The sequence below is a fragment of the Nematolebias whitei genome, chromosome 4 (genome assembly GCF_014905685.2).
Source record: "Nematolebias whitei isolate Nwh7 chromosome 4, NemWhi1, whole genome shotgun sequence".
NCBI classification, from domain to species: Eukaryota; Metazoa; Chordata; class Actinopteri; order Cyprinodontiformes; family Rivulidae; genus Nematolebias; species Nematolebias whitei.
Window position 1 is genome coordinate 14,484,649 of NC_056501.1, and position 15,884 is coordinate 14,500,532.

The 15,884-nt window shown below is 39.3% G+C and overlaps 1 protein-coding gene across 1 annotated transcript in view; it reads left to right on the forward strand.

Moving 5' to 3' along the window:
- Positions 1–5,791: 5,791 nt before the first annotated feature.
- The window catches only part of sytl4 (synaptotagmin-like 4), a 13,202-nt gene continuing 3,109 nt past the window's right edge, over positions 5,792–15,884 (forward strand). Inside the window, exons 1-13 of the mRNA XM_037675219.1 lie at positions 5,792–5,807; positions 6,754–6,943; positions 9,620–9,835; positions 10,979–11,088; positions 11,213–11,327; positions 11,411–11,575; positions 12,461–12,563; positions 12,670–12,754; positions 12,823–12,917; positions 13,366–13,458; positions 13,699–13,877; positions 14,190–14,292; positions 14,640–14,801. Of these exons, the coding sequence (XP_037531147.1) occupies positions 6,825–6,943; positions 9,620–9,835; positions 10,979–11,088; positions 11,213–11,327; positions 11,411–11,575; positions 12,461–12,563; positions 12,670–12,754; positions 12,823–12,917; positions 13,366–13,458; positions 13,699–13,877; positions 14,190–14,292; positions 14,640–14,801 (1,545 nt within the window). The 5' untranslated portion in view covers positions 5,792–5,807; positions 6,754–6,824. The remainder of the gene's footprint in view (positions 5,808–6,753; positions 6,944–9,619; positions 9,836–10,978; positions 11,089–11,212; positions 11,328–11,410; positions 11,576–12,460; positions 12,564–12,669; positions 12,755–12,822; positions 12,918–13,365; positions 13,459–13,698; positions 13,878–14,189; positions 14,293–14,639; positions 14,802–15,884) is intronic.

Sequence of the window (15,884 nt, forward strand, 5' to 3'; positions counted from 1 at the left end):
TTTCTTTTTTGGTTTTGAACCAGTTTGACATGACTGTCGACGAGGAAGAGGGCCGGCACAAGAGGAGGGGGCGTGCCAAAGACACCATCTTAGCACCAACACAACTGGTTTGTTCCACTTTGGAGTAAGCTGTTTGGGGGAAGAATCAGTTTTGTGTGTGTTTCCTTGACTGATGAAGCCTTCTGGATGGAAGGTGAAACGTTTCAGGAAAAAAAAAAAGAAACTGTCCAGATGACCTGACTGAAAATTGTTGGATTGTATACCTGGATTATTGAGCATGGACTTTTTTGACATTTGAAAAAACGCAACTACATTTGAAGAAACGACTACATTAAGCAAAAGTGGAAGACGTGGGAAAGGTGGGAGGTTGGAACACCTCGTCGTCCAATCGGCCATGTCTCACGTTTCCCACTAGTCCCATCTCCCACCTTTCCCATCCCTTCTAGTTTTGCTTAATATAACGTTGTGTTTTTTAATTTGTAGTTGTGGTTTAAACTTCAGGGCAGATGTAGTTTATAAAAAAATCCAGTCGATTGTTTTGGATTCCAGTCGGAGTAGTTCTGAGACACATGTGCTCCAGCCAGGTTTGTTGTGATGATGAAGAGGAGCAGGTGAGGCTGCGGTGAGGTGGTAAACGTTTGATCATCCGGAACCAGAACTCCTCTAACGGTGCCATTTGGAAACGCTTCAGCTGCAGAGTTCTCGAGGTGCAATAAAAACTCAAACAGCAGCTGATCAGGTTGTGAAACCAGCGTCGTCGCGGTTTAATAAACCTTTATTTATCCAAGGTGGGTGAGTTGAGCGTAGCTGCCCATCTGAAGCTTTTATCCTGCCTGAATCCTCGCCAGCGTTTGAAATCTACATCCCTGTTTGTCGACTGGGTTCTGACTCTTCCACATCCAAACCCAACTCACAGCTGTATTTTATCCAGAGCTGGAAGTTCATGTCTGCAAGAAAGAGACGATGTCACCTCCAAGACTCTTTCTTCTTGAAACGTGTTTTTAACTTTTACAAATAATTGAGTTCAGGCTTAAATGTTTGACTTCTTCCACACAGAGGAGCCGAGTTGTTTGATGAGAGTGGAAACAACGTGACCTTCGTGATCATCAGAACTGGGTTTGGTTGAGTAGATTTAGACGATCTGAAACCCAAATAAGGAGAATTCTTCTGGTTGATTTGGGTCCGTCTCTAAAACTCAAAGTTAGAATCATTGCAGAGAAGTCATGGAGCATTTTATGCAGCTTGTGACAGTCCATTGTGATCTTTTTTTCCTTGTTTTTTGGGTTCATCTATGAAAAAAATCTGCTTTAGCTTCTTTTAGACAAAACAAAATTCCTCTGATGTGACGTGAGAGGAGGAGGAGGTTTCTTTGTCTTCTCCTGTTTGGCTGCAGTCTGAATATTCACAGCCCCCGTTCATATAAAGTGGAAAAAGCAAGACTAAAAATTTAAAAAATATATAAAAATACTCATTATTTTGAAAGAGCATTATCATATTGATTGTAAACTTCAAACAATATTTGGACTTTTTTATGTATATTTCTACATTTTTGGTTGGTTTTTCTAGAATTTGTTTATGTCTTCCATTGTTGTAGTTTTTGTATTTCTACAAAAACCATTTTCAAAAAATGGGATCCTTAAAAAAAAAATCAAAGAAATACTCTGAGATAACCATATTTATCTGAACGAAGAACAAAAAACTGATCATAAACAGAATGTTTTGTGTTTTTAAGACGGTCGTTCTCGTCTGACACTGCAGCTCTTTTTCAAAGCAACCTTGTCTTGCTGAAATAAACTTTTTTTTTTTTTTTTAAATAGGCGCCTGGATGACAGCGTATGTTGATCACAAACATTTAATGTTTTATTTAGGAACAGCTGTCATCTTTGACTTTTGAGCTTTGTGCTGCTCTTCATGATTCAGGAGAATTTGGTGTCTTTATTTTTTTTTTAATATACCGTATATAAAACATTAAAACGGGACTGTTTCCCTTATTTTATTTGTGCTTTCTACTTTTTTGATGCAGCTTCAAACTGTTTAATGACCCAGACGGATCCTGGATGGAGTTTTCACGCCACCGCTGGTTTTACTCACGTCATTTTTTTTAAATCCCCTCAATTTATTAAATTTTTTTGTGACCACAACACTGAAATTCCTAAATAGAAAATTACAATAAAAATAATTACTATTTGGTTTTTTTGGACTTTTTCAGTGCACAAATTTATTGTATTTGTCAATAATTTCTTCATCTAGTTGAGAATGTTAAAACTTTTTGGATGTTCTTTGAAACAATAAAATTATTAATTTTTTCTGTTACGTATATTGTTTGATTTATAACTAATTGCATCAAATTTTATTCAACATGCCATTTATTATTTTTCATCTCTAGTTCTGCAGGAGATAAAACTCTTAGGACTGAACGTCTCTTTTAGACACAGTGTTGCCCCAAACACAAAACATCGGTTTAATTAAAAAAATATTATTGTAAAGATTACACAGGAATCACATCTGGTTTTCTCATTTAAACAGATGATATAAGTTATTTTTTTGCTACTCAAATAAACATGGAAGCAATTTAACAAAGAAATGTAAATTTTAAGGAAAAAAATTAAAATAATGATTGTTGGCATTTAGGTAAATCCATAAATGTTTTTATTTTTAGCCACAGTTTTTTTTTTTTTTTTTTTACTTTTATATTAAAATTAAATAAAAAATTACAGCTGCCTCTGAAAGTCAACTATCAAACAGTAATCATGTGCCTCGTCCCATGAAATAAAAATATCCTTAAGACTTATTTAACAGTCTAGTTAGGATACGGTATGCTTTCAGTTATACGAGAGAAGGAAGTTGTTTTTTTTAATCTCTGTTAATGAAGTAGCCTAAAAGGAGAAAAGGGAAAGTTGTTTTTAGAAGAAAAAGAACCAGCTAATTATTTCTGAACTGGCTCAGTGGGTCAAAGTTTCCACATCCAGCTCTTTCATGGTAAATGGAGCAAAAACAAAATCCACCTGTCGTGGAAAATAAGGCCCTGTATGGAAGCTCATTTGTGCCATTCTAATAAATGGAAGGAAAAAAAAATCATAAATGTGAGATGCTGTACTGTCTCAAAATTACTCATGGAGCATTTGTGTCATGCCCAAACCAGTTGAGTGGGTCAGACCTGGTACGAACCACATGACTGGTTTGGTTTATCACATGAATTGATTGGTGGAAACAGTCCAGTTTGACACTGGTATCCGTTTTTAGTGGTGTGCATTTACATCACAGAGTATGTTGGCTTGGTTTCTATGAGAGTCAGGTTGTTCAGATTGTGCATTTTGTCTGTGTCTTGTGAACAAGTTTTTTCCAAAGTTGTGGAAAATAATTCCGAGTCCAAAAACTGTGTTGAAACTATTTCTTAATAAAAACTCATATCCAGATACACAAGCACAATCTCTGTTTTCTAATCACTCTTTCTTTACCCGCACACATGAACACTGTTACCACTGAACCCCAAAACATACGTTGCCAACATCCACAATGTGTATTTGCACCAGCCCCATGTGAAAATTACATCAGTTTCTATTAGTAAAGCTTTTTTTATGAATGGATCAGGACAATTTAAATGTTTCATGGCACAAAATATGTTATGAGTGTATAATATAAAGGGATACAATCAGACATGCCATAAAAGTATGCTGTAAAATGCAAACTGGTAGGAGTTGATAAAGACATGTCTCAATTGCATTTAATTTTATTGACCACTGGATATATTATTCAAGCACTGAAGCCTCAGACAATCAACCATTTTTTAAATCAAGTGTTGAGTGCCAACAAAATCTCCATCAGCAATCCCTAATCATATCGATGACCCGGTTTACACATGAACAATATAGAAACATTATAGATTTTCTGATGTATATTGTGAAAATTTAAGTTTACACGGATTGCGTAAACTTGGATGCGTTGTGATCGCAATCGCTGCTTAAACGAGACCAAAAAAACAACGTTGAATCCGCCACTGTTTACACACCAGGTCACGAGCTAGTGCTGTGATTTCTGTATATCAACGACACACACAGGACGCGTTACGAATCTGAAAAGGGTCAGGAAAATGAAGACGGAGTCTGCACAAACAGCTATCCACCATTGTTACTGTTGATGATCCACTCACGCATAAACGGTGTTGACTGCAGCCGTCCGTAGTGAGAACATGAGGTTTCACGTAAGTTGTGTTTTTCCAATGAAACAATGACATTAGTTTCCAAAAACGTCCACTCTGAAACCTAAATTCAAAACTTTAGGGTGTTAGAAAAAAACACGTCACGCATGCAAGCAGTTGAAGCACAACAGAAATGATCTGGTTTCACTTAAAGACGGCATTGTGTAAACAGGGTTTAAGTCAATTTTGAAATTAAATTTAAAATTTTAGATCATGTGAGACAAAAGGTGCATATCAAAACATTAGAATATCATGAAAAAGTTTTATTTTTTTTAAGTCAATCACTTCAGAAAGTGAAACTCATATTATTATTACACAAAGACAGGGATATTTCAAGCCTCTATTTCATGTAATTTTGATGATTATGGCTTATAAATGTTGAAAAACTAAAATTCAGTGTCTCAGAAAATTTGACTATTGTGACGAGGTTAAATTTTGGAAAGTCGCGGTGTTACACTCTAATCAGCTAATTAACATCAGTGTCTTACCTGCTGAGGATAAAAAGAACTGGACTGTTGCTCAGTGGTCCAATGTCGTCTTTTCAGATTAAAGTAAATGTTGCATGTCATTTGTAAATCAAGGTCCCAGAGTCTGAAGGAAGAGTGGAGAGGTCCAGAGTCCATGTTGCTTGAAGTCCAGAGGCAGTGATGGTTTGGGGTGCGCTGTTGATCCAATGTGTTTTCTGAAGTCCACAGTCAACGCATCATCTAGCAAGACATTTTAGAGACGCCATGCTTCCTTCTGTTCACAAGCTTTATGGAGATGCTGAATTTCATTTTCCAGCAGGACTTGGCTCCTGCCCACACTGACGAAAGCCGCTTATGTAATATTCTAATTTCCAGACACTGAATTTTGGTTTTTCATTATTTGTAAGCAATAATCATCAAAATCACGAGAAATAAAGGCTTGAAATATTTCACTCAGTGTAATTAATCTATGTAATATGAGTTTCACTTTCTGAAGTGATTGACAAAAATAACTTTTTTCCACGATATTCTACTTTTTTTATATGCACATGTAAGTCTTGGATCTTTTTTTTTTTTTTTTTTGCTTCTGAGTGACAGAAATGGTCTTCCATACTTTTCGCTCCAAGCTCAAACTTTAACCAACAGATGTTGTGCCAAAATAATTATCCCGAAAGGATTTGGATTTGGGCCCCCTGTCTCGGGAGCGCGCACAAAGCAGGAAACGCGTCGACTTCGACTTAATAACCCTCAAAATAGTAACGCGTTTTAATGTTTTCGTGTGATTATTGTTAGTTTGTGTTGTGAGCGATCAACTTATCGTTTAACTTTAGAGTCGCAGCAAAAATATTTACTTGCGCGCGCTCCCGAGACGTGAGGCGGGAGCACAAGTTCGGGGGATAAGTAGCGCGACGCAACACCTGCGCTTCGCTGGGATCCAAAGAAAAGGAGAAGAAAGCGTCGGCTTCACGAGCGGGAGTTTTGTCGACAGGAGACGAGAACAAGGGCGAGGTAACGGATGAGGGTCGTGGGCGATAAATGTAGTCGGTTCAGTTTATTGTCATGAGTTTTTGTCGCGGTTGTGTCAGAATATTGTGGATAAAAGCGGAGTGTTGTCGACTTTTCCCCACCAGCAGCAGCAGCAGGTGTGTCTAATCCTCAATTAGCCTCATTTTTACAGACTGGCTGTAAAGATAACAATTTTTCATTTTAGCCTTTTTACTGCGAGTTTAAACCAGACTGGGTTGATTCTGACGTGGATAATTTAATGTACTGTTTTTTTTTTATTTTTTATTTTGACGTACGTCGACTCGACTGAACGTAACCGTTAGCGGCTAACGGTGGGCTTTCTAATCGCTTTAAATCTGAATTTGAACCGAACACATCGAGGAAAACGAAGGCTGTAATAAGAACAATCGCCGTCACTTAACAGTTAAAGCATGCTCTTGTCAGTTTTGCTTGTTGTAGCCACTTGCAGTGCAGTGGTTTTAAAACTTATTGTAATGTTAACAGGTGCATTAGAGATGAAGGAACAACACAAGCGCCATTTCCTGCTACAAATTGATGTTTTCCTTTTTTAAAAGAAGCTGTCCTGCAGGTTTTGACTGCTGAGCTTGAGTTAGTTGGCATTTAAACGATGAGGAAAATGTGTGTTACATGCAGTAATGCTCCACTTTCTGTTTTTATTATTATAAAGGCACATGATGAGTTTCAGATGGCAGATGTTGAAGTGCTTGTCCTCTGTATCCTTTAAGGGTGGGAACCCTTCATGAAAGCCAAGTTCATGTTGTTTTAGCCTCTCGGACTGAAGAAACAACCTTTAACCCAAACAGAGGCTTGCTGTGGGATTTTAAAAACCACATCCTGCTTTTTTTCCATCAATTAATCATTGACTGGTTTGTTTTGAGGACTAAGTTTATTCCAGATTTACTCCTTCAGTTTCATTTCATGATTAAATGTGTGCTTTTACTGTTTACAGGAATTAATCCAGCATTCGCCAGATCCTGTACCTTTTTTGTTTTATTATATAAAGAGCTGTATAAAAGTTTAACTTAATTTTTCCGGTCCATTCCTGTTGTATTGAATCTCCAGGGACCTCAATGCAGCGTTAACAAGGCTGAACAAGTTCACCTGCCCCCCCGACGGTTCTGGGTGAGGACGCCATGCCGGAGGCTCCTGATTTGATCAACCTGGGTTACCTGTCTGACTCGGAGCGGGAGATGATCCTGGAGGTGCTGCGGCGAGACGAGGAGCTGAGGCTGGTCGAGGAGCAGCGCGTACGGTGAGACGAGTGTCCCAACTTGAGTTTAAATCAAGTTATTAGAAATTCTTATCAGTGTACATGACCATGGCAACATGTCCTGCAAACATCTCTTTAGTCCAGGTTAAACTGGATTTCAGTTTTAAGTCCTTCATATTTATTGAGGGTTATAGGTTGCTCCGTGTTCTGGTGTGTCGATACTCGAGCTATTTAGGAGTGGTATTGAACACTGTTCTATTTGCATAGTACATGGTGCACTGTTCAAATTTACACTAGGAGCCACGCAACAAAGATGAGACATTTACTCCAACAGAATGTATACACGCGCACAGGGATCGCCGGTTCTGTCGCTGCAGTGGATTTTCATCATCTGTAAAAATGAAGGGGGGAGTGGGGCATGTATTTTCAACCATACCAATTTTGGCAGGACAGTCTCACATTTTGCCCCAATGTCCTGCATGAGGAGTCTGTGGGAGGAGGGGTACAGAGCGTCTGTTTCATGGGCTTCCTGCAACAGCAGGAGTCTGGTAGCCATAATAAGCCTATATTGGCTGAAAAGTGCATTTTCTCATTTTTCAAAAACCGTTAAAACTTTTCCGATATCACGAACATTCAAAAAGTTATGGTAATGGCAAGCTTAAAAAAACTAGATTAAATATTGAGGGGCTGCAGTAGCTTGGAGGTCATTGCTGCTGTCGTGTAATCCTGAGGTTGTGGGTTTGAGCCCAGGTTGCGTCAGGAAGGGCATCCTGCGTAAAACAAATCGCCATGTCTTTCATGCAGAAGAATGGAGCAGCTGAAAGAAACTTGCTTCTGTGTGTGGGGGGGGGGGGGGGGGTGCACGTGCTTGTATATGTGGGTAATTGAAGTGTCTTGAGGTTTATCCTTGCTTTTAAATACGCGACGAGTGCCTCTCTTCCCAAGTCTGATGACATGGATGAGGAGGAGGAGAACGAGGAAGTTCACTGCAGCAGCTCCTGAGAGTCTGCCTCCCAGTAACTTGGAAATTCCAAGCAGTTCACAAGATCTGACTGGGAACAATTGTATATAATAAACTTTGTATACTGTGCAATATTAAATTAAAATGTTGTTTTTATTTATTTTTTTGCCTTCTTTATTATAAAAGGTTGTGGACAGCGAAAACAAACGGGATTCTGTTGAGGTTGTCTGCTGGACAACCTGGAAATTTGACCCATTATATCGAACGGAGGATGAAGCTGGATTTGGTCAAAATGAACAAAATACATTTCCAGGTTCCTAGCTTTGTAAGCGGCGCAGTTGGTAGAGCTGCCGCCTCTCGGTGAGCAGGCTGCCGGGTCAAATCCTGGCCCGGGGCCTTTCTGGGTGGAGTTTGTATGTTTTGCTCTGCATGTGTGGGTTTTCTCCGGGTGCTCCGGTTTCCTCCCACAGACCAAAAACATGCATGTTGGACTGAATGGCAACTCTAAATTGTCCCTTGGTGTGAGTGAGAAGTGAATGGTTTTTGTCCCTGTGATGGACTGGAGACCTGTCATGGGTGTCCCCCAGTGATGGCTGAATATGGGCACCAGTGACTCAGACAGGAAGAAGTGGGTAAAGATAGATGGATGGCATTTTAAGCCATGTTTTGATACCTAGATAATCTTATTTGTCTTGCTGCTCAGGAAAATTGGTCTGAATCGCATTTTCATATTTTTGGTGTATTCTAAGGATGATTTCTTTGACGTCATTTAAGAGAACCAGCTGTATTTGGATGATGATTTACAGCTGGGTTTTGCTTGCACACAGAGAAAGAAGCATCTTTAAGGCTTTTCTGCTGCTTCAAAACAATCTTTAGGATTACATTTTTGACCATTTCATTCAAGGGACACACAGACATGGCATTTATTCAATTTTACACACACAAAATGCTAATTTGGCTGTTTTCAATGTCTGCAGTATAGCTGCTTTTATCTCAACATACCACCTTGTGACTTAATCCTTGTTTCGATGTGAAGGGTCACCCATGTGATCTGTGCTGGCGAGATGAATCGGAATGAGCACAGGCTGCGGTGCAAAACACAAAGGGAAAAAGATTTTCTTCATAACCGTGATTTGCTTGAAAAAGTTAGTCCATAAAACCACTATCTGGCTATCCCTGTAAATAAAATGACATGGAGTCTTAATTTAAACCGTCTTCAGAAATAATCCTTTTTGTTTTTATGATCCTTATTTCCTTTTTGAAATTGACCATTTTTCTCACGGGAAATCTCTTTGTATAATGTTTGTCACTGAAGTTTGGGAATTATCCCTTTTTTTTTTTTTTTTTTTATTATTATTTATTTAATATACGGCTGCCGATGACATCATTCTACTTGTGCAAATCAAGTTTTCAAGCCGGCACTCAAACAAAACTAGTTTGATGGATTATGAATCAACTCTCATCATTTTAAAGATTAATGGCGAATTTATAAAAATAAGATTTACTCAAAATGAACAAATTCCTCTAATTTTCCAGCGTGGGTCAGTTAGTTTTTTTTTTTTATCTCAATATTACAACTAATAGATGAAATGTAATAAGCACGTATTGTTTTCATTATTCCTATTTGTGAAGTAATTTAAGATTTTCTTTATTTTAATGCTGAATTGTTTCTAAGTATTTTTTTTATTATTTTTTTTTTTTACCCATTCCTGTTTTTAAAGTGCATGTCATCAATCTTACTGATTATTTTATCTCAGGAAGCTGAAGACGGAGTTGCTGGAAGTCAAGAGGAAAGGAGCCAAACACGGCAGCAGAAAATACAGCGAGCACAGCTGTGGCCGATGCCAGGAGCCGCTGAGCCGCCTGGCAGTTTTCTCCAGCCGGTGTCAGATGTGCAATCACTTTGTGTGCCGGAACTGCCAAACATTCCTGCCCAGCGGGTCCTGGCTGTGCAGCGTGTGTACAAAAGAATCGTAAGACATTTTGTTTTCTGTAATCTACTAGAATCTGTAGTCACACTTTTTTTTTTTTTTTTTTTTTTTTTTTTTTTTTTTTTTTTAATCCATTTAAACAGCTTCTACACTTTTTAAGGCAGCAGATGGGTTAACTGGACATTTTGGAGAATCTCTCCTCCAAGCTGTTTTTATTTTATTCTCTCAGACGAGTTATTTACCAGTCTGCTGTAATGACTGCTATAAACAGTTTTAGATTTCAGTCAATAAAAGTATCTCCTTACATCAGTGTTTACTTTCTTCTGAAGAAGCACAGTTCCTCAGACGTAGTCCACCATCTTCTTTTTTCAGCTTTTTCTTTCAGGGCCACGGCGAGTCATCCTCCATCTCACTCTGTCCTCACTCCAACCACCTTGTCCTCTTAACTGCATCCATATATCTCCTCTTTGTCTTTTTCCTGGCAGCTGCATTTCTAACATCCTTCTACCAATATACCCACAGTCCGTCCTCTGGACATGTCCAAACCATCTCAGTCTGACCTCTTTAACTTTATCTCCCAGTTGTTCAACCTGTGCTGTACCTCTGATCTTATCCTAAGGAGAACCTCAACATCTTCATTTCAGCCAGTTCTGTCTCCTGTCTTTTTGACTATGCCTCTGCCTCCAGACCATATAATGTAGTCTACTATGATGGGAAGAGTTAAAACTGATGTGTGTTTATTACCAACCTGTTTTGGAAAAGAGACTTGCTTTACCCTTAAAAAAAAAAAAAAGTTTAGAACAACTCTTTATTTTCGGTGCAGAAATGAATGTTTTGACACCGGGATGCACCCAAATAATCGGTTTCTTCATAACTTTCAACGTTTTAAAGCAGGAAAATATTAAACCTGAAATCATTGAATTTATAAGGGGTGTTTAATGATTTAAGGTGATTCCATTTTATTACATGGTAAAACCTTTAACAACTAGTCAAGAAGATCATGTGTGGAAAACGGTTCTGTTTATAGTAAATGTGTTTTAATGATCTGTCCTGTATGTAACTTCTTTTGTTGTGACACAGCTCTCTGAGAACTGTTTGGTCATTTCAAGCAGTGCTACTCCTCACTCATCTATAATTCTATTGAGTATAATTTCCAGACTTTAAAGTATGTGTAACAAATTGTAGGGATTTAAAGAAGAGGACTGGGGATTGGTTCTACAATCAAAGGATCAACCGTTTCTCTGCAGCTCCTGGACACAGCCTGGTGAGGGTCTCCCTGAAAAGAAGAACACCAGGTTAGTCCAGGAACAGGAAGTGATTATCAGCCGTTCAATGGCACCTTCCCTGTCGTAGCTGCAGCTGCTGTTTTATTTCAACTGGAGCGATTGTGTCTGACGTCAAGTTTGTTTTTCTGAAAAGTTGCAGTTAAAAAGCGTGAGACGACGGGAGAGGTTCTCTTGAGAATTGAAAAGAACGCTGATGTTCTCAAACCAGTGCCTCTGCCCAGACAGAAAGCTCTGCCAGTTAACCCGAGGTATTAGTCTGTTCAGTATTTTTCATAACATGCATTAGGACTAGTTCATCCTTTTTTCTTTATTTTATTTTTATTTTTGACAGTCAGTCAAATAAGAACTCAGGATCCATTGCTTCAAGGGAATCACTGGAGTTGAGTAATGTTCCTTCAAAGCCGACGCTGAACAACACGGAGTCTGCAGAAAACGCCGGCAGCATCGGTGACAAAGCTGAGACTGAATCTGGTCGTACGACTCCTGAGAAGCCGAGGTAAACTCTCAGATCATTGTTCCAACAAGCACCACTCTGACTTAACATTTGAAGTAAGGAACAGTTCAGTCTCTTCAACCCACATATCTATTAGACAAATACAGCTGGGTCAGATAAAGACCTGAAATAATGTCCTATTTATTTTATCTTAAAGTTAAGTTTCCAAAACTCTAAATGTTCAGTGATGAGTAATGGATGGAGACTAAAGAGAAATTGCGTTGCATTGCAAGCTGCTGAAGAAGTTTAAAATCGGGTTGATGCAAGTTGAATTTAATCGGCTGACATTTGCTGAAAGCAGCAGAAATCAGCTGAATAAGAGATGGGCTGAGAGGCTGAATACATTTCAAACCTCTTAAATTGGGGAAAAAAAAAAAAAAAGCTGAAATTGGCAAAAAAAAAAAAAATGGCTGAAAGGCGCAAGTTGAAATTATTTGAAAGAATAAAAATGTGTATAAGCAAGTAAAAGAAATCCTGAAAAATAACTAGAAATATGAAAAGGCAGGAAAAAAAGCCAAAATTAGCATAAAAAAAAAACAAAGGCTGAAATTGGCAGAAAGAGGCTGAAAGGAGCTGTAAAAAGCAAAACCAGAACAAAAGCTGAAATGAGTAGAAGGATGTAAACAACACAGGTTTAATGGAGGGTGTGAAGAGGGCACCATTAATTTTTAATGAGGAAAAACATGGCTAAACTGTATTTTTCAAAAAGTAAAACTTGTACGAATGCCAAGTCACAGCCGAAATGTCCTGAATGAGCTGAATGTTTTGACCCATCAATTATTGAAGTAGAACAAAAACTGAGGAATGAATTTTGTGCCAGAAAATGGATCTGAATCGTGTCAATTCTTTTATTTTTATTTTTTTTTTTATTTTGCTTTTTTTATCCAGAGATCACAGTTCTGTTCGGTCTAGCCCAGCAGGATCCGTTGTTTCCAGTCTGACTGTTCCAGTCAAAGCAGCTCCTTTAAGCACACACGGTGGCTCCAGAACTGTGAGAATTTCTCTTCCTCCTTTTTAAAAAAAAAAAAAAAATAATAAATAAATTTATTTTTATTCTTGTCGTTCTGTTTTCTGACCGCAGCTCTCTGTCCCTGCAGGAAGAGAAACCAGCTGATCTGAGCGTGGAGCTTGAAGTTGATCGAATCTTTAAGAAAAGTATCAAACGAGCCCCAAAACCCACAGGTGAGCAGTTTATTATAGATGTCCACTGTTGAGTGAAACACTCGTTTTAATTTAACTTGTTTTATTAGAGTGTTTATCAACACTGGACCTTCGTGATGGATGCGACGCATCAGAAGCCTCGATGGGCAACAGGAGCCGCTCTGTACCTGGCCTGGACACTCAGGTGAGTCTGAGGAGAAGATGAACATCTGAGTTTTCTTGTACAGTTTAGTTATAACCTTCAACTAAATGCCTGACGTGTTTTTAATCTTAAACGGAGCACGAGTGCCGAGTTTAGATTGTTTAAACTGATCAAACAGGTGCTCATCACCTTTTAATGGAAACTGTTTGTGCTAAATTTAAAAGCAAACTAATTTGTTGTCCTGAAGACGAGAGGTGTAATATTGTTTCATAAACCAGGAGGATGTTGCTCATCTCGGGAAGATTTTCTTAAAAACACAAAGTTCATTTAAAATGAACGAAATCTGCAACACTTAAAGATTGAAGACGGAACTATATTTTACAATAATTTTATATTCCTTTTTTGTGTCCGTCAGATTTTTAGCTATAAATCTGTTTGACAAATGTGAGTAAAGATATTAAGTCCACCAAATGTTCTCATGGTGCTGCAGGATGGTGAAGACGAGGAAGAAGATATCGACCGCTTGGTGAGCTTTCACAAGATGACGATCGCACGGAGCTCCTCCAGCCTGCAGGGCTCAAAGGTAGAAACGTTTCTCACGTTCTGCAGGACTCGGGTCATAAAACTCTGGATTTCTTATGTCCGGTACTTTTTAAGTTCCTTAAGCAAAGCTGCTGGTTCTAAACCTTGTGGTTCACTTAATTTAGATATTGACAAAACTCCACACAGCTTTTACAAAATGCCTGACTAATAATTTGCTGATTTAGTCAATAATTGTCCGTGAACAAACGCAGACGTCAATGATTCTTGTGAATTTGAGCAGAGCACGCTGGGCAGCCTGACGAGTATTTACAGTGACTCGGGAGACTTTGAGAGCGTGGAGGTGAGCGGCGACGTCGTCTTCTCCGTGAAGTACGACGAACACACTCAGAGTCTTCACGTGTTCATCCAGGAGTGTCACGAGCTGGCCTTCGGGGATGCTTCACGACAGCTTTCCAACCCGTAAGTCTTCAACTCCCGACTTTTAAACACTTTGAAACAGTTTGCTCAGACTTTAACTTTGAAAATGTTTGTAAAAAGTCTTATCTCCTCAGTGATGCCACGGCTTTGATCACCGCAGATTAAAGATTTCTTTGTTTACATGGCCTCTACCTATCCCTGTGTGATTAGCTGAGCTTCACAGGAAATTGAATTTCAACAGATTTTTTTATTTTTATTTTTTCCCACTCGTTTTGTCAGGAAACGCTGCAGAACTCTGGTAGTTGTGGCCAAAGAAAAGAGATTTTACGTTATTTTGTTGTTTTTCTGTTTCAGTTACGTTAAATGTTATCTGCTCCCTGACAAATCTCGTCAGAGCAAGAGAAAGACCAGCGTCAAGAAAAACACCATCAACCCCGTCTACAATGAAACGTTGAAGGTGATGCTTTGCACCTGAGCTGTTTGACACTCCCTGACTGACCTCGTCGCTCTTGGCCTGTTCAGAATAACCACACCTGCGTGCAGGCGACCATGACTTCCATATTGACTTGGCAAATAAGTACAGCTGCTGTCAAATATTGAGTTTTGCTTCCAGTTGAGTCGGCTTAAAAACTGCAATGATGGGAAAAGTAGCAACAAGTGCATCCTATAACTTTAGATTTTATATAAACTTTACAAACGTCAGACAAAAAAAACTCTGTTCTTCTTTAATCCGTGTTTTTTGATTTTTATTTAACACCTCTGAAGCGAGGCGGGCTTCTGACGGACATTTTCTCTCCCCTCCAGTATTCAGTCAGCCGCTCTCAGCTGGTCGCTCGCTCCGTGTTGATGTCCGTTTGGCATCGCGGCCGTCTCAGCAGGAACACCTTTTTGGGAGAAGTGGAAGTTCCTCTGGATCTCAGAAACCTCGACTCGCCGACCGAGGATCGCCTGCATCTCATGGGGAAGGTAGAGCCGAAGAACTGACTGTATTATCTTTAACGATTAAATTGCACTGCTATGCCAAAAATAAAAAATATAAGGTCACCACCTGGATTTAACCCAGCAAAGAGGTAAGAGCCTCCCATTGAATAATTACTGCACGGGTGATTGTTTCATCTGGCAAGTTTAACCCTAACGGATGCAGTGAGTAGCTCATTTGTTAAACAACCTTTGGACAGTCCCCTCCTGTGGTTGTGTATATATGTTGATTTGTTTCAAAGGGTCACACTATTGGCATAAATTAATGAAACTGATAAAATTGAGTTAACTGTCGAACACGTTATTAAAACCTGGAAGAACGGTGGGAGAGGCAAAGAGAGGGAGGCAGCTGAAGTGATGCACCCATCATGCCTTGTGCCTACTGTACAAGCCTGTGGGGCAGTCTATGTTCTGGAGTTGCTGCAGTTGGTCTGGTCTAGGTTCAGCAACGTTATGTGCCCAAACAATGCCTGAATATACTGAATGACCAGGTTATTCCATCTGTGGGGTAGCTGTGGCTGATTGGTTAGAGCAGTCATCCTCTAATGGGAGAGTTGGGGGTTTGATTCCACCAGCAGTCGCATGCCAGTGTCCCTGGGCAAGACACTGAACCCCTCCATTGCTGCTGTTGTGTGTCCCATCAGTGTATGAACGTGATAAAACACTGATTATTCTTTTGTATAGATCTAGTAGAGTGCTGTATGAATGGGTAAGTGTTGTAAAGAGCTTCAAGTGTCTTTATAAGATCGAAAGGTGACGTAGGAGTACAGTCCATTTACCTTCTTTCTTTGGTGACATGGACACGTTCCAAGACGACACTGCCAGGAGTCGTCAGGCTCAAATCGTGAAAGTGGTTCAGGGAGCACGAGACGTCATTTTCACACACATTGACCACCAGAGTCCAGACCTGGACCCTTTGAGAATCTTTAGGATGTGCTGGAGAAGACTTCACTCAGTCTCCCATCATCAATACAAGATGCAGCTTTGGACAGATGCCACAGCAAATGTGTGCTGCAATCGAAGCGAAAGGCGGTCCAACCAAATATTGACTTTTTTTTTTTTTTTTTTTTT